This window comes from Rhea americana, unplaced genomic scaffold, assembly GCF_003343005.1.
Source record: "Rhea americana isolate MKP2758 unplaced genomic scaffold, rheAme1 scaffold_119, whole genome shotgun sequence".
Classification (NCBI taxonomy): domain Eukaryota; kingdom Metazoa; phylum Chordata; class Aves; order Rheiformes; family Rheidae; genus Rhea; species Rhea americana.
Genome location: NW_028185250.1, coordinates 1,824,399 through 1,844,135, shown reverse-complemented (window position 1 = coordinate 1,844,135; position 19,737 = coordinate 1,824,399). Strand labels below are relative to the sequence as shown.

The window sequence follows — 19,737 nt, the reverse complement described above, 5'->3', positions numbered from 1 at the left end:
GGGGGTGAGATACTAAGAACTGACTGTATATATTGGCTGCTGGCAGAATCACTAGCTATTCTTTTCTGGAGTATTTGAACTGTTATTAGTTATTAGTGGTTTCTGGATAATATTAAGACCTTTGAGCAGTGATAGCAGTTGCTTCTCGTTCCCCCATCCAATCCTTTGCACATTCTCCTAACCCAAAGCAGCCATGATACACAATTTGAGGAAAAACTGGTACAGAAAATAAGGGTAGAAGAGTTTAATTTCTCTGAGGACACCAGGAGGAGTTCAGTTTTGTTCAGGGAACTCTGAAGAAATTAGAAAGACCAAGAAGACTAAAGAAAAGAAAGAGCTGCTTTGAATTGTACTATATAATAGTCGTTTCATAATTTGGAAATTCTGTAACTGTATTTTAAATCACCAGCAAGGAAAGATCTTCATTTGTTTTTTATGGGGAGCTCTCAGTATTACTAGGAAGAAGATAGCTAAATAAAAAAAGACACTTGATTTGGGATATTGGAATGTTTGGGATTTTGACTTTTGAATAAATTCTGGTGGAGATGTAGAATAATTTGTGAAATGCAGTAGCTTCTCAGGAAATTTAAAATAAATTGAAGTGTAGCATTTTGTAAATGTAACTATTTTTGAATCTTCATTAAAAAAAAAAAACTACTTGTGTAAAATACAAAATTTGGAATCTTGCTATATCTCATACCAGAAGTTAAATACTGTGGAGAAGTTGTGAAACTCTGGATTGCTGTTTACTTACATGCAAAACTATAAGGCATTTGCAAGGAGATTTAGTAGTAACATAAAGAGCAAGATGTTAACTGGTAAATATGAGAAGCGTTTTAAATAGCCCAGGAAGTCGTGTGTTACATCTCAAAACATATGCACCATTACAGCTGGAAATGTCACCAAAATGAAATAATCTGAAAAAATGATAAATCCAAGTCTGAGATTAATACAGTTGAGCCATCGGGAGTTGTTGGAAGTTGAGAAAGCTCTGTGGTCGTATGTGAAAGAGATGCATAGGATATAGATGGAAGAACATACACTACATAAATCGATACCAGGATTACCCTGTTTCTTAATAAAAGTGGAACTGCTAAATACGGAGGCAGAAGGGTTCTTGCACACTTTGTGGTGAAAAGTACACAGGTGAGTTATTGATTTCAGCTTACATTTGGAGGTTGTATTGTGAACATACTCAGTTTCACTCTGAATGTATCAACTATTCCAGGATGATTGCAGGATCTAGTAGGCCAGTTAGAGATACCTCAGCTTAAGTGAGCTTACATGGTTAAGGAAAGTGGGTATGAGCTGAGAGGAGTAGCTATATAAAGAGTTCTGAAACTGAAGTGTGAATTGCAGCATTGATTAGGAAGGAAGACAGGCATCTTAAGGAGAAAAGTAAGTTGTGAATTTCAGGGGTTCACTTTGGGAAGGACAAAAATAAGCTGTAGTCCTGTATTTCCTGTAAACTTTTGGTTAATGAAAATGCAGCAATAAATAATTTTGACTGTTTCTGTTTCCAAATAGAGATTCATTCCATTATTCTGTGAATATTATTGTTATGGAAGAAAAGATAGTGTTACCCTGATAACAGCCTTCTAGTCATAACAGACATCAGTCGGTGCTAGGAATAAAACATTGAACAGCCAGGAAGAGCTGCTTCCTGAAACACGTTTTCATTACGTTAATATATAAGAATACAATACATAGACTTCTTCTGTTTTAGCTGCATATCAAAACAATCTAGTACTGAGTTGAAATTATCAGCTTAATGAAATGAAGTGGATGATGTAAAAAATAATACAGCACACTCAGGTAAATTGGATTGATATGTTGAAGGTTATGTCTAGGGAACCCAGATTCATACACCTATATCTTAGGTTTCCTTTTAGAGATACACTTTGCTGCTGAGCGCTGGTCTCACTTCTGAGACAAGAATCATGTTATTTAGAGGATAAGTGTTTTTGAAAAGATATAGTACAAGCTGATGCCTTTGGTTGGCAGTCATTCTAATTGTAATGATTGAATTGTTTTTGGAATAGGAGAGTTCTGTATGATCATAATCACTTTGGGGAGGCCAAATTCAAGGTGATAACAAGGGAAAGCTATCAGATATCCTGAGTGGATTTTGTATAAGTGAGTATCGGAATACATCAGCTTGTCGCTTCTCTTCAAACACACATACATCACTGCAGGTTTCTGATAGGCTGGTCAGATGTTCACTTGGACATCCCTGATTGTAAAATTGTTAGAACTAATATCTTGAATCACTAAGTCTGTTTTTGCTATCTCATTTGCTATGCAAGATAGGGAGTATTGAAAAACCTGTAATTGTAAAGGTTTTACATCAATTTCTATTCATGAAAAATGATATTTTCCCTTCATAGAAGTGTCATATTTTAAACAGTTTTCAGCTAAGTAAATTCAGCAATATTAAGAAGCCGGCAGAAGTGAAAGAAAATAACTTCCTATTAAAACAAAATCCATACTTTTGTTTTAGCAGCTGTGATCTCAGTGAAAGATCTGTTGTATGGGCAAGATTCTTGTTCCAGCTGCTGTCAAGGTGAAAACACAGATGTGAGACCCAAGTTTAAAAGGTGGTAGCAGAGATATTGTTATAAGAGTTTAGATGGATCAGAGAACTTAAAAATCTCATCATACTTTATCTGTAGAGGAAAAAATGTATTTAGAGCTACATTTGGGTGATTTTTGTCATGGACATAATAATGTTTAATGAAAATGAGAAATATTGAAGATTTACTTATATCAGGGCCTAATTCAGTGCCTTCATGATCAGTGGAAAGACTTTCAGTGATGGCGTTAACCTGGGACCAAGTCTTGTTCTTTCTGAGTACTACTGGTCTTTTGACTGAACAAAGCAGAGCATTATGGAGAAGAGGAAGAGTTTATTATGTAATAGAATCCTAGGTAGCTCATTAAAATTATTTAAGCAGATTTCATTTTACCATAATTTAGCTCCAACTCCTTCAACTTGCAGCTTAACATTTTTCAATACAATTTTTATACACAGTGATTTTATTTTACTTTTCTGAAACTGTTGATGAAATTTCTGACACTACTTAATGTATACCTTAGAAGGTGATATTTGAGTGCTATTCTATCTTCAAGATAGGTATCCAGACTAAGCTCTGTTTGATTCCCAAGTAAATAATGTGAGACAAATGTCTACTTTTCTTCAAACTTCCTCCCCCTTCAACCCTCCCATTTCCCCACGTTTAAACTTGTCTAGTTCAGGAATTTAGAAACAGCATCATCTTAGCAATAAATACTTATCTACCTGAAAGGAAGGATTCTATTTCTGTTCTACTTCTGTTCTAGCTTCCTTCAAAAGACAATGATACAATCTTTCTTTGAAAATTGATTTTAAAACAGTTTCTAGCAGTGAGCAGTAGTTAGACATTACTTTTAATAATTTTTCCCTGACAGATTTTACACTGCATTGTATTTTTAATTTGATTGTACTTGGTAATCTGTTACATTTTTTTAACAAAATATTTAACAGAACTCTTGTCTTTATCTGTGTCAGATCATTTCTTTTTGTCTGAAATTAGAATCATAGAATCAGTAAGGTTGGAAGGGACCTCTGGAGATCATCTAGTCCAACCTCCCTGCTCAAACAGGGTTACCCAGAGCATTCATTGCTTATACTAAAAAAAGCAATTACTCTAGCTTTTTTTCCATGACCACAAAACTCATTTCAGTGCAGAATCTACAGTCATCCTGCAGCTGTTAGAAATATTTGTGTACAGTACTGATGTTTTCATGTTCTTTCAATGTTCTGTGGGGTCTATTAATAAGCATTTGAAATATGTCTTACTCAGGAAGCTCAAGGTAGATTGTATACAAATATGTGATATGATTCTCTTTATCGGTGATCAGGACTCTTGTAAAATTCTCTCCTTAGAAGTGTTGGCAGTGGTAGCGCCCTTGACCGCAATGCAGCGTGAGTATATTATGTTGTTCGTGTCCTGTTAAATTGTGGTGACCTAAAGGCACTGTATAAATAACAGATGACTGGGTTTCCCCCAAAGAGAACTCTTTCTTCCCCCAGTGATAGAGATGATGTTGGACAATCTATAACTCTGTAGTTTTCTTGGAATCTTAATGAAAGATTGTTTGAACATAAATATGTCCTAGTTCTCGGTTTTCCTGTGGAAGTGTGGTGTTGATGTCTTGAAACAAAATGGGAGGTAATTCCTTCCTTTAACTCTATTTCCTAGGTATTTCTGACACCAGATGGTGTTGTATGGATTAAGCAGCATCTATTTACAGAAATCATGGAAGCTTTTCAGTAAATGCTTGATAAGAGTAACATTAATGTAGGATTACATGCAAAATTTTAATTTATTTCACCTTAGGTTTATTGCATCTATCAGTAAAGATACTCGCTCTTGCTTCATTTGAACTGTCAACAACAAAATCATATTCCAGGGCCGAATATGGTTAGTTTAAAGATAAGGTTTCAGCCACAGAGATGGACAAAACCAAACTGATTTCCAGAAATGTATAGATTTTTATCATTTTATTAAAGTATGTTTCAGCAGAATGCAACTTCATGGCGTTTTTATTTTGATGGATAAATATCACCCAGAAAAACGTATCTGCAGTTCACTTCATATTTAGTAAATTTTGGAAAGAGGAGAGAACTCTTTTTATTAAATACAAAATAGAAGAAATCTAGTTAAAAAATGTCTTTCTTATTTTGATGGTTGCTGTTTATTCTGTTCTTCCATTACCTTTGAATTGATTTTAGGATTTGTAGCAGTAGATATGAAACAGCTTATTATTTTTTAGATATGCTGAGTGTGAAATGAACTGTAATATTCTGATTAAAGCACCAACTAAAGAGGTACGAGACCTGAATTCACTTTCTAACTAAGTAAATATTTCCTCTGCAGGTTTGTTGACCTGCTCACAGGTTTTAGTAGCATAGTTCATAGATATTTCAAATACAAGTTTTTTTTCATGTTGTACAGACTAAGAATTGGTTGTTACGTTTTAACAAAATGGTAAAATTTTCTTGGGTTTTTGGCACCCAAGTGTAGTGCCTCAACCTGATGATAGTCTTTCAGTGAGCTACCACCCAGTGTGATCAGTTGAGTTGATGCAATGTTGCAAAGTCCTGTTCTGAATTATTCAAACAGTTCTGCTGGCTCTTTGTTAAAACAGCAAGATAAGTGTGATGTTTTGTATGGTAAATATGGTTCCATTCTACGGTTGGAACAGATGGCCAGAAAAAAAAGTGTAAGGAGAGAGAAAGTAGTAAGAGCAAAAATGCTTATGTTAAAGTAGTTACCTTTCTCAAGTATTCTGAAGAATACTTTAAAATAAACATAATCCTAGTCTTGTTGCAGGAACATGGGTTTCTGGTGATTTTAGTGTCTATATTCATATATTGGAATTTATAGTACTTCTTTTCTGCTGTCTTACTGCTGCCAAACTATATGGGACTGTTTGGTACAGGTTACTTGTAATCTTTATTATTTCCAGTAAAATACAATTTGATTTAAAAATGACTAGACCTGTGAAGCTTACAAGGTTGAATCTGCTGCACTGCCCTTGTCTGGTGAACAGTCCCATGAATAATATACTCATTTTATCATTTGTTTTACTGCTCAGTTCAAACCTGCATTCATTAACAGTTCTTGAATATACTGGAGAATGTAAGATTACATGACATTACATTAAGAATGCAGATTAGAGATGCTGATTAATTAAGGTAGCAACTGTAAATATGTGTAGCGGGTGATTTTGCTAATTGATATTATGTCAGATTTTTCTTATAAAGCACAACTTCATGATTCTAGAAATAATTAATTGATATTTTCACTGATCTAGATCATATCAAAAGTTTGCTATGCCAATCTGAAAAACATTTAATTTCTAGTGAGACTTCTGCTGCTTTTTATAGTGTCTGATTTGTATTTCTATTTCTATTTTTATTTCTTTACTAAATCATTTCTAAAATGCTCATAAGGAATGATCATATGTAAGAGTTCGGTTAAGCTCTGTGGCACCAGGAGTAGAACAGGTGCTACACACTTTCATTAAGTTAAGAAGAAACAGTTAGAGCTTAAAAGAGGAAATCCTTTAAGAGGAGCAATTATATCAATGTATCCAAGTATTGTGGCATATTAATTCTGTTTTTTAACTGCTTTTAAAAAACTTTACTGAATTTACATGTGTGTAACAATATTTCAGTGAAGTCAACAAATGCAGAAAATAATTTACTAAGGAGGTTTTTGACCACCACCAGCCTCTGTAGGCTTTCAGAAACTTTGAGTTTCTACTGTGAATGACTACATAGCTTATCCAGACCTCAGCTTATTTCTTGATCCAGAAGTCACTGAAGGACACGATCTCCTGTAACTTTGGCAAAAAAAGTTTATATCTAAGTAAAAATGAATCAGATATTCTTAACATTTGTGATATAAGCCTATGACAAAAAAGGCAGTTGAGAGAGTCAGAACTCTTCTTTTGTTGGTGGTTTTCCATTCATTCAGTGGCTTCATCGTACAGGCAATTTAGACGTGAGGAAACCGCAGTGAGACTTAATCATATAAAGTAAGCAGCGTAATTACCGATTTGAAAGAATACCTTGAATGCTTGCATAACACATTTGCCCCTGAATGAACAATCTGCAAAATTGTCTTCTGAATAATGTCTCAAGGCATAATTCTCAGAAAGGTGTCACTTTGTCTTGGTCTAGAGCGTCCTGTTGAATGAAATTAGTGCCCAACTTAAGCTGTCATCAGTGAAGTAGACAAGTACAGTGAAGTTGCTCATTTGGAATATGATTTCCCTATAAACTGTTTTTAACGTTTTTTAAGAGATCATCCTGAAAATGCCTCAGTCATCTGTGTCTCTGACCTCTCTCATTTAGACAGAATACAAAGCTATAGTTACAGTTTAACTAATTCTTTGGCTTATGTGCTGTTCCTATAATTATTATTATTATTATTATTATTCTGCTCTTTGTTTTCCCTAAATTTGGTGTTTCCTCAAAGGTCATTCAGGATCAGGACTCAGCTGTTGATGGTGTTGATCAACACAGAGATGAATACCATCTCTCTTCAGCTAGGTTTGCATGCTGGGGCTCTGGTCAAGGAGTTGCATTTTCACTTTGTAGAATGAGATTGATTCAGTTTTTGACTTTTAGTCACAAACACTTAAGTGAAAGCGTATGTATACTTAACTCTTATAGCTGATCCTTTATGGTTTTAGGTAGATTGGTATATTTTAATGTGGTGCTACTGCTTGATATTAAATATCAAGCAATATCAAGTTGCAGAGGCTATACTGATATTCTGCTGGTTTGAAATAGGGCATTAGTTGTGATGTTTTAGGAGTTCTATTCCTACAAGCCTAAATTCTCCACTATTAAAGATTTTAAATTGTTATTTCTTATAACTTAGATCTTTGCTGTTAGCACCTACACCTGTAAATCACTAGATATGGTTTTAATAAAACAAGATTTTGTTAATAACATAAGGATCTTAAATCAAGGAACCAACAAAGCCATCCTTGCTTCACAGCTATACAACTTGAATATTAATACTAACTGCTTTATCATAAATGTTTAAATAAGGCAAACTCAGCATAAGATAATGAATTACCTCAGGTTTCAGCATTTCAAAATTATTTGCTTGGCAAATTATACTTTGAGCCAGCAATATTTTGCATCTGTTTTCTAGCCATATCCAAACAAAAGTGACTGGGTTTCCCATTTGTATAAAATAGACTTTAGGAGATCTTTTCCTGCACAAAGACAAGAAACTGTCACTTGTCACAAGACTGAAAGCCTTTTCACTTTTTTTTAGTTCTTTTTTTTTAAGGTATGATATGCATACTGCTTTTGCACACTAGTTTATTCTCGCAAGGCTTTTCTCTTCCTCTTTGCCTTTTTTATTCTTCTGCCAGGACTCTGTTGATTCAGCTGTTCCAGTCTGAGGGATTGTGTGTTTGACTGAGCTGTTAGTAAATGTGGTTTAGATGGCTGTGAATGGCACTGTTCCCTTTCTCACTGAAAGACAAACAGGATGTCTTCTAATGCCCTTGTTTGCTGAGCTGTAACTCATACATCACTGTGGTGGTGGTGATCAGAATTTGAATGGTCGTGGTTTCTAAGTGATTATGGAATATATGAAGTAAGTAGTGCTAGCACTGACATCTCATAAAATGCTCCATGAATGGAAAAGAAAATGCAAAGTTCTTGAGAGCAAGCTTTGCACCTACTGCATTTAGTTCTTTATTTTAGTTCCCTTGTGCTGTTCTGGGTTGCACTGGTAGCAAGTTAGTTGGGATATCAGTGCAAAATACCTGTTAATTTCCTTACCTCTCTTTACTCTAGTCTTCTGTCTCAATATTCTTAAAGGATTAGAATCTATGCTTAAAACATTCCAGGGTTTGTCTATATTTTACTGGTGCTACTATAAGAAGAATTAATAATGATCAGAGAGTATGTACATTTTTATGCTTTGGCACATATGTCCCGGGTACTCTTCTGAGCCAACTGAGCTGCGATATTAGGAGTTCTCCTGGGTATCCACATTTGAATCAGTGGCATCCCCACCAGCAGCTGTTAGCTGAATTAAATCTGACAGCTGTACAAACAGAAACAGCAGAAGAATAGCATAATGTAGTCATTCAGGAATATGATATGAATATTTGTAGCCACAACAGAATATGCAAGTAGGAGTTTCATGTAAAGGTGAAGAATTGCTCTGCGGGAAACATGGGGGAATGAATGAATGAAAGTGTTGCAGTGTGGCTGCCTAAGTAATCCATCCAGACAGTTCATTCAGATTTTAGTAGTTTAAGATTCTGCCAAGTTCCAGTAGAACTCGCTGTGCCCCTCTAATTGAAGACAATAATATTCTTGTTAGTGCAAATAAAATAAATAACAAGAAGGAATAGTACAGGTTAATGTGCTATTCCTGTCGCAGGAATCTCTGGGCCAAGCGTAGCACTGCCAGCTGTTACTAGAAGAGCCTGTGGCATGTTGATGAAACTCCTATGGTGCTTAAATACTGTCTGTATCCATTATTCCCCCAAAGGACCAGAAACCAAAATAAAATGTTTTCTAAAGGGGTTACAGGCCTGTTTGCCTGCCAGTGAAGTACTTTTGGACCTCCTGCGAAGTGAGCAAGGTTTTCTTTTCTTTTTTGAAGCATGACTCTATGTTGGTTTTGTCTTCCTCTCACCCCGACATCTATGAGTTGCCCATAAAGCCAGCTGACGGAGGAGCTGGTCTAGAATTGGAGTTTTTCTGCTCTCACCTAACAGAAAGATTTATAGAAAATTTTGTGCTGCATAAAGCTTCTTTGTTCCCACCAGGGAGATGAACAGTTTCTTATGTCGCTGGTAAAACTGCCTGTCGTGCTTTTGGGTCTGCCCTCCTCGCTTGTGTCCACTTTGGTTCTTTCTCAGTGAACGATACAGTTCAAATTCACGGTTTGGCATTAAAGTTTTGGTTAGGCAGTTAATGCTTCATCTCTGCCGTGTCTCGGACCAAGTCAGGTTTGCCCAAGCTTCCACCGCACCACCACCACCCACGCGGTGCCCTGGAGCTTTTGGCTTGCTGAGGGTTGGGGCTCTCCACAGCTTTCCCCCGTCCATTTTGTGGTGATGCATGGCAGCCCATTCGGGGCCACTAGTTAGCGACGTGCTTGCCGAATGCGCGAGCTTGCAGGGGAATGACTCGGTGCGGCAGTCTAAGCTAATTAATAAACTCGCTGAAAAGTAATTGCAAAGCCATGCAAAATCCGACCTTTTAAGTATTGAAAAGAATCAATATTGCATCAAATGGTTTATTGTGCAGTTAAAAGGTTTAGTTTATTTCTATGTGGGTTGATCTGTTGTTCAGAGCATATGGTGGGTACAGAAAATGGAGACGTTACTCATCCCAGCCCATCCAGTCCCACAACTTGTCATTTTTGTATTCCTATAGTTGCGTGCAAAATATCAGCATTGACAGGAAGAAAATACTAAGCTAACCAAACTTCATTTATTTTCTTGTAGACTTTATTTTTTAAATATATAAATACAAGCAAATGTTAAATAGACGGTTAAACTTGCTAGGTGAGATTCTGAGAGATAAGGGACCACTGACTTGCTCCTGGTTCACTCCTGCAGTCTTGACCGAGTATCCTTTGAACTCATGATGTTGCCTTGTGGTACAGTCACTTCATAGCAGCAGCCAGGGCAGGGGGAGAGAGGCAAGCGCATTCAACCTATACCTCCGTTAGTGCATAGGGTATGAAATACGCTTCCTGAATGAGGAATGGTTAGATACCTCTCTGTGATTGATCAAGTGGCCTCAAACCTGCAAGCAATATAGTGGTGGAGAATGCCCTGCTGCAGGATAGCCTGTCTCATTGGTGTAGGGACTTTTCTCGCAGGTTTGAAGCCTCATTAAAAAGAAGAGTTGAATTTGAATCTTTCTGGACAACTCTTTTAAAGAACACAATATTGTGTAAAGAAGGATTATCAGCACCAGTATTCCTTGGAAAGGGTCCCAGCATTGGAGTCTGAAGTTGATGGAAGTGTCACCCTAGCCTGCAAGGAGGAAAGGACAGAATTTTTTCAAACATGCATCTAACCTACGCATGTTCTTCCAGGTTTGCTTTGCTGTAGACCACTGCACACAGCCCACTTGTCCTGCTTGTCTCTGTAGGTGGTACCTCATTATTTCGAGTACTCAAGCCAGCTCTTAGGTGTTACGCCGCGCAATTCGTAGGTGTTTATCCCTTAGGCTCATTAGTAACCTCAAAAGATCTTGTGCATTGATTCACTGCTAAGCAGAACCAAAAAGCAGTATCATGTTAGTATAGCTGCATCTTTTCTAGTGAGCTATTTTTCCTACTGATTTAAACAAAACAAAACAAAAAAACAAACAAGAACAGTCACATTTTTCCATTAAAATTTATGGCATCAAATACAGCTTTAGTTTTGGTGGATACTGTCAACCAATGTGAGTAATCTGGTCAAAATGCAGAATATCTGCATTTTGCCCCACTGCAGATTAACTAACAGTGAGGTAGCATATGCTGTGTGAATACCTGTTTCTGTAAATGAGGAATACTTGAGAAATACTCTTAAGTATGCCAGCCTCATGGACTTAAAAGTGCTCCAAGATAATTTCTAGGTTTGGTGATTAAATACAGATTTTTTTTTTTTTTAACAGCATATGATGAAGAATGTAAGACAAAATTATTGCATTACTGAATAGCCATTATGTTAAAACTATAATTATACTACATAGATGAAAGGTTGCTTTATATAACGTAAAAGGGATATTGCTTAAGATTCATACATTCTGGTTTTTTTTACTGAAATAATTTAATACACAGCTTTCTGCAGTATAGGTAACTCATCATCTGGGGTAATGTTATTTGTTCAAGGTAGTTTTCCATGTTGTTTAGCTTTATTGAAACAATGTACAATATTCCATTTAGAATTTTTCAAAATTTATAGTGAGAACTGTCAGGTGTCTTCAAAAAAATGAGAGGAGCAGACTGAGTCCAGGTTCCTGACTGTATGTATTAGAGGGTGAAGCTTCCAAGGTAATACAACGGGTGAATAATTCTCAATGTTCAAGAGTGGCTTTATTTGATTTTGCACTATAGAGTTTAAAAATTCAAGCTATACAACCAGGAAGAAAACCTAGAGGTAGCTTTGCTTAGCAACATTTGAATTTTAAGATTTTTATTGTTAAGAAGAGATACAGCAACAAAGTCAGACATCTTGTTCATCCAGGGTTAGTATTTTAATGTGGAATTAGAAACAGGGTCATATTAAAAGAAAAACAATTTATGGCTTCTGCAGGGAAGATATTGATTTATTGGGTTCGTATTGGATGTACAAAATCCTTGTTAGTGGTTGGAGGTAGCTAGCAGTGAGATTTTTTTTTTTTTCCTTAAAGGCTTCATAGTTACAAGTAGATTCAGGAAGCCATTTGCAACTTCCAAATGTATTTGTATTGTGAGCATGCATTTGCACTAACAGTCCATTTCTGAGCTGGAAGGTCCCTCATTTTGCTTTTCTCATCAAGTTAAAGTTTTGAAAGATTATGATAAATTTCACAGCTCTTAAATTTACTATTTTTCTCATGCATCCGTTCAGGATGCTGGGTCCAGTGGAGTGTAAGTTTTGCTGTGGTAGTTGTATTTTTTTTTTTTTTTTTAATACAATTACTCCGTTCTACACAATACAGTCTCACTCAATCGTTTGTACTTTGGTGCATGGAATTTTGTCATACTTAACTTCTGCTTCTTATCTTTTTTCCATAGGTATATCCGAATTGTTGGAACTCACAACACAGTGAACAAAGTTTTCCATATTGTGGCATTTGAATGCATGTTTACCAACAAAACCTTTACTCTTGAGAAAGGTCTGATAGGTAAGAGATACAATCATTTTCCTTTTACATGAGTATCTGTGAATTGCTGTGAACAGTTCTGCTTTTAAAACTGGCCACCACTGCAATACATTTACAAATTGCAACAAATCTTGGTGTACTTCTGCTTCCACACAGGATCTCTAACTTGAGTTAAATGATATTGTAAGCTTAGAGTTAGCTGGTTTGTCCTTGTGGCCGCTTTGAAATTCTAGTTCTGTGGATAAATTAAATGATGATACAAGAATACTAAAGTCCAAATTAAATTAACTTCTGATGACAAAGATGCTGGTAATTTAATCACTCTGTGTTGCTAATCAGATTTTTTTTTCTTTGCATTTCATAGTATAGTTGCTTTTACCTGCAGCTAGATTAGCCTGAATTTTGCAAGTGTAATAGAGTAACTGGTGCTATTTATTGCAGTGAAGATGGATCAGGGCATTTAGGGCCTCTTACAAAGCCCAATTTCAGTTGCTGGAAGTAAATTGTAGTGTGTTGATTTTTTCCCAAAGAGTCATTGACAAATTTAGCTATGGAGGAACATTACATTGGCTACTGTTATTCTCACAACACCACAGTCATAGAGCTCTGTTATTTCTGGTGCCACAGCTAGCTTGTATAGAACTATTTTAGGTACCTCTACGTGATACTGCATTATTCAAGGTAGAAATCCTAAACAGACTAACAGTACTGAATTATAAACTATGTCAAAGTAAGATTTAATATGGATTTCTTAATCCTGTTAGGATGATCTCAGTCCTTTCTTCAGTTAAGCTAATGTGAGAAAGATCCTGAAATTCGTTGGGAAAATAATTTTGTGCATCTTCAACAGTTGTCTAGGTCCAGACTTTAAAATTTAAGTCTATGCCTAAGATAGATGGAAGTTAAAACAGTTTTAAAAATAAGCTACAATCAGAGAGAAGATTTTTATAAAACACATTCCTTTTAAGTTTCTTCTATGAAAGCAACAATATATGAATATCTGTGGAAAAACTAGCCCAAATTCTTTCAGTCCTTTCTCCATGCATTATGTAAAGAAATCACACTGATATACTTAATCTCTGGGCTTTGCTGTGGAATTTCATGATGTCTTTTTAGAATCATGGAATAAATAAATAGACTGATGAGTCACACTTTATATTACTGATTTTTATATCGTATGGCCTCAAAGTGTACAAGATGTCTCATAATGCAAATAGAAATTTTTCTCTCTGTTCCAAGTTTGCAAGTACTTTTGCAGCTGTTCTTGACAAGAAAGTACAATAAACAGTAAGGAAGAACTATGTTTAAAGAAAACTTCAGTAAAATAATTAGCAGAGAAATAAAATACTCAAAGCTTGAAGAAATTTTTGAGGTAAATTTCATATTTAGCACCTCCAGCTATAAATTTATAAAAGCTTCATTTGCTTAGAGCAACTTTGATTTGCCTAGAGTAACTTCCATTCCATAAGTATTCCATTTAGGGCCCAAAGATGATTTTGTCAAAAACAGTTGGTCAGGGTAGTGAGTCCATGTACACTAGTGGAAGTGTGTGTACATCATAATTTACTTGTGCTTTAGAAACTTGATGAAATTTTTGGTTTTTTAGTGAGCTTTTTGGCAAGGCGAACTGTTCAATTTTTTAAAAAGTTTCATGTCAGTGGGTTCCGAATTAAAATAATTTCTTTCAAATTAATCTAGGAGATGGAGACTTTAGGTGACTTTATTAAAATGTATCAGTTCGTGAAATTGTTTTTGGTCTAGTTGCAGAGTTGTATCTGTACTTTGTTGGAACAACAGGATTAACCACCATTTTTCAGTATTGGTGGTATATTATAAATACTTAGACCATTTAGACTATGATTATTAGAACCAGATCAGTGTGTTGCTTGATCTCTTGTTCACGTACATGTGGATACCATGATCAAATTTCTATTGATTTAAAGGTATGGTACTTTTTGGTATTTTTGCTAACATGTGCCACAGGTATATGACCTACTGTTTCATATTTCAGTGCTCCCTGCCACTTGTGCCTTCATCTGTTAAAGGTATTTATAGGCATACCTCCAATATGTTTTCAATTTCAGCTGCCACCCTTACTGAAATGGCTTCTATCCCTAACAGTAGAATGCTTTTTGCCGCTCAGCACTACAGAGTACTATATCATTTTCTCTTAACTTTATTTTTTCTTTCACTTATTAGCAGCAGAGATGAGAATGTGCTACCAGCCTTGCAAATGGCAATGCAGGTGCATGCAAAGCCCTAGTATAAAGAAAACTGTTCCCTTTTGAGAACAGATTCCCCTCCTAAGTTACAAGCAGAATTGGATGTGCAGTGTTTGTAATTAAAAGGTCCAGAGAAACTAATGAGTAGAGGCAGAGTATCATGTGCAAATCTGGGAATATTGGCAGTGGAAATAGAGTTTCAAGCCAGTAAAGGATGAAAATTAGAGTGTTTGTGAAAATATGTACTGGGTTCAGCCCTTTACTAGGTAAAGCTCGCTGAACTCTGAGGAGAGATCAATACAGTGTTTGAAAGGGCATTTGTTGACTTGCACCATTCTTGTGTCAGTCAGTTCTGGATTACAAAATCAACATTCGACAAGCTGATGTAGGACAACATATATGCTGTTGGGAATATTTTTGGCTCTCATTAGAATCAGTAGGGTTGGAAGGGACCTCTGGAGATCATCATTAGCTGCATGCATGCTGAGGTTATAGCTGTCTTCACTCCTGGGGCTCCTCTGGCAATATAAGAGCTTGTCCACAGAACAGTTTCTCATGCCTGGGCCTTGTAAAGCTCCTATGTCTGCATAGTTTGGAGCAGCATTCCTGGACAGTGATACAAAGCATCATGGATGTTTTATAGGGTGGAAGCAGTCATATTTCTATTGATCTGATGTGGCCAGTGATGATGGTATTTTCCACTTTTTATACCCAGGCATATTCCCATCAGTTGGTCAGTACAACCATAAAGCTGAGCATTTCAAAATAACTGTGATACCCTTGATTGTTGGCAACATTTTCCATCCTATATACCCAGAAGTCATCCACTAGGATCCCCAGTCAGCACTAGGATCCCTTCATTTGTTGTTTGAGTAGCTGTCAAATAGCCACCTTAAAACAAGATTTAGGGCTAGGTCTGTCACGACTCAGGTTGACTAGTGTTCCGTAGTGGCATGCACACATCAGTCATTCTCCATAGGATGCTGAGAAGAACATGCAGAAGGACATAGCAAAAGGCTAGATGTAAAAAGCTTAAATGACAGCTACAGCTTGCTGCAGTATTTCCTCATATTCTTGAGGGATGCTCTGGCAGATGGTTGGATTAAATCACTGACCACCACTTGATATGCTGTGACATTGTACATTTGATGTTTTTAAAGCAATAAGCTGTTACTACATGCATTGCTTGCTTTCTAGAGCCACTGATTACTGATGGCCATAGTCACTTTGTATCTCTTTTTCGTGACAGAACAAGCCTATAGTTATTTATTTTGCTCAAAAACTCATTCTGAGTACTCTGGCCTTAAGAGGGGCTCTGTTCGTAACATGCTTCATACACTTCCATATTACAGAATATATCATGGGATTCTGAGAAGCCTGACAAGCTCTTTGATAATGGCTATGAAAATATCTGTAGAAATGGGCAGTAGAGCCCAGGTGGTCTCTAGGGGTACTGAATTGTACACACTGGTAGATTTTGTGTGAAGAGGGCACAGCACATAGTGCTGTTCTTTGAGTTCCCTGTAATGGTCCTTGCATACGTGCTTTCCTCTAGAATCCAAGGAAATCCACTTCCTCCACCAAAATCCATTGGGAGTCATGGTGAATAGGATTTGCACTACATGGTGGTAAGCATTCAATATCAATCATGGTAGACACTGATGTGTGGTGGTCAGTGGAACCATACGGTTTTCCAGCGTGGATGAATCAAGCTGTTGTACATGCAAGTCTCTTGAAGTGATCTACAACAAGCAAAGAAAGGGGTCTGTTGAACTTCTTGTATTGAAGGGATAGGAGTCAATGCAATCAGTAGATTAAAAGAGGAAGAACCAACTTCTGATTGTAAGTGAGGCAGCAACAGTTGGGTGCATGATCTTGCGGAGTTTATAGTAAGAAAGGGACAAATGAAAAGATTTTGGGACTACTTGAGGGAAGTCCAGATGTGAAATGGTGCAGGGGCTCAGTGGCTACTCCATCAGATTTTAAGGCTATCAATGTTACGCCTTAAAAAGTATTTTTAGCAACTTTGATCCAGCAAAATGACCTTATGTTCCTTTAGGGTGGTGTTACATAGCTGTAATCGTTAATGTTAAGCAGCACATTGTCTGGCGCTCTTGATCAAGCAAGCTGGCCCAGTTCCACGTCTGTGAAAGTTCTGTGACTGTCATTGGGGCAGCTGGCACAGATTTATCTTACTGTTCTAGTGAAGGCTTTGAATGTCTGTCTCTCTCCAGTCACAGGGTAGTGTAGAGGGAACTGGAAAGCAGCTGGAAAACTTCCACACAGTAAATGAAAGTGCTGTAATTGTTTTTTGAGCATAAAAGCTTCCATTCTCAACACTTGAAAAGCAATACGAGGTACATAGTTTACATAGTATGATCTAGACAAGAGCAAATACACAACTATTGCTTCTAGAACCTGTTTTATTAAGGAAATGAAATGTTGGTCAACCATTGAAGGCCACATCACCCTTTCAGAAAGACTCTGTGATTCTGTGATTTTACCAAAGCAACGTTAAAGATAATATCCAAGGAATTTGTCATTTGAAATCTCATTCCAAGGAGATCAGACCACTGAGGTATTTGTTTTGGGATATTTAAGAGTAATTATTTTTAATTTTCATTAGATCTATTCCACTTGATCAGAAAGCTGTATATGTAGAGGGTAATTTATCAGATATATTGCTACTGATACATAGTATCTATGTTATGACCATCACTGTAAGCTGAAGACTATATGGCTGGTAAATAAGTGATAAAAATGAAGTGTCATTTCATATATTAGATTAATAGCTGCAATTTTGTGTTGCTGTGTTTTTGCATACAAAGTTTTCGTGGCAAACCATTAACTTGACTTACTGCATTTAAAAGTTTATGTGGGAGATTATGTGAATAGTTAGGGATACATGTGGTACTGATATAGCCTATTAGCAATTGACTAGCAGTTCTGAGCTAAAAGTAGCAGGAAATACTCTTTCTAGCACTGTTTGATGTTTTAGTGTTGGTTTACAATTCTTTGTTCTGTTAAATGAGGTGACATAAATGAATTCAATCATATGAAGTTATTCCCTAATACAGCTGTTAGGGCTGAGATGTAATTTTCCTTTTGGTATAGTATTGTTTGTCTCTAAATGTCTATGTATGTTAATAATTCTACATACTGGAATCACTAGAGTTGACGTTTATGTCCATATTAAATGAGATATTTATTTTTAAAATCTGAAAACAAAACAGTGTTCAGTTCTAATGAATTTCAGCTTCTGAAATTTTGAATGGTATTTCGTCATTAATATTTAGTTTGCAATCCAAACAAATTAAATGAAAGTTTTCACAAGTGACAGACATATTTCTTCAGATACAGATCCAAGACCCAGTGTGATATGATGCTTTGTAAAAGCTTCTAATCTGCCCAGGGGCAAGAGGCTACAGCAGTGGGCAAGAGGCTTTTTCTGCACAAAGCTGCATTTGAGTTTGTTTTTGTTTTTCCACCCCTAGTATATAGGGACCTGTGCCTCTCTTTTACTACAGTGGGGAAAAAAATACAGCCTCACTTAGTAGAGGGTTTAAAAATTTTTATTTTTTATTGTTATCACTCCCCACGGCTGAAGGACCATCAAGGACTTTTGCAAGCACAAGGGTTTTGAGTAGCCTACTGTCCTACCTTGAGTCTGGTTAAGGTTATTGGGAATGCAGCTTGGAAGGCTTGAATGGAGTTGTGTTTATCTGTGAAGGTCTGTCTGAATCTATGGGACTATCTTTATACTTGCACTTTACACACCAAAGGAGGATCGGTGAATAATGACTGAAGAGCAGGCGATGGATATAAACCATTTGAATGTCCTTGCTCACCTGGAGAATTCTGTTCAGTACTTATGAATCGTTGTGAACCCTCCGTTGTGCACCTTTCAGTGCCTTAGGAGAGCTTGTTTTAAAGAGAAAAAATGAAATGAATAAATAATCATTCACTTATCTTTTACTCGCTTTAAAAAAAAAAAAAATCATTGAACGTGGAAAAAAGAGAAAACATTCATATCAGTTTCCTAGTCTGTGGTACAGCTTTGTGAAATACTGCTGTATCTCTCCCAGGGAAGCAGCGAGAGGTGCTGTTTTCTCATCCAGTTTAGCATTGAATCTACCCAAAGCTGTTGTATTCTGTTTCTTCTTCACCTTTTAAAGGTTAGCCTTCTTTCAAAACTGTACCAGTTTTCCTAGCAACATACATGAGCTTTACAGCAAGCATAGCCTTAGGAAATTATGAAAATTTTAAGACTATTCAAGTACCACGGGGATTTTCTTTCCCTCTTTCTACAGTAAAGAACAGCTACATGATCAGTTTAGTTTTTCAATAGACCTGTTTATATACTTCCAGTTCCTTTGCCCCACCGCCCTCTTCAGGAGTGCAGCAAAGGCTGCTTAATTCTAAGCTATTTTGAAATCATTGGGGTTTTTTTTTCTTTTTTTTCTGAAAGTATGCTTTAGGCATACTGATTTTTGGAGAGACAGTCCTGTAGCTAGCCACTTGGATGGCAGTGAAAAGTATGCCCAGTTCTAATGACTTGACTGCTTTTTGGTATGGTTTACTGGATCAGAGATTGCAAGCCCTAGAAGATAACAACTGAAAAATCAGCTTTCTCTGTAGTTATTTTAATCCAGACTGACAGTTGAAGAGAGCAGTAATGAATATCAGTGGGATTTTCTCTTCAGACCAGTCAAATTCTCATTTCCCCTCTCTTGCAAGTAGCAGATACCAGTAAGTAAGAATGTAAGTAGAGTTTCAAGTTTTAGTGTAATGTCTATGCTATGGATTAGTTTTATCTTTTACTAGTAGATAACAGTACTGTCTAAATCAGAAGATTTGTCAGATTTATTTTTTTAATAAGCTTATACCATGAGAACAGATGAAAGCAAAAAGTGAATCTGCATGTATCCATCTCAGAACAAAAAGTACAGTGTATGTGTGCATACTTACATGGATCTAAAGCTACAGAAATCAAATTAAACACTGAAATAGCACAGTGATTTTAGTGTAACACTAATTTGAGCTTTTATAAAAAGGAGAGTTTATTAACTTGAGTGCAGTGGATTTCATCTGATACAAAACTAATAAAACGAAAAT

The 19,737-nt window shown here is 36.4% G+C and overlaps 1 protein-coding gene across 2 annotated transcripts in view; it reads left to right on the top strand.

Moving 5' to 3' along the window:
• Positions 1–19,737, top strand: part of BTBD9 (BTB domain containing 9) — a 139,361-nt gene that overhangs the window by 68,619 nt on the left and 51,005 nt on the right. For both annotated transcript variants that reach the window (XM_085320617.1, XM_085320606.1), the window contains one exon: positions 12,312–12,421. In XM_085320617.1, coding sequence (XP_085176743.1) covers positions 12,312–12,421 — 110 coding nt within the window. The remainder of the gene's footprint in view (positions 1–12,311; positions 12,422–19,737) is intronic.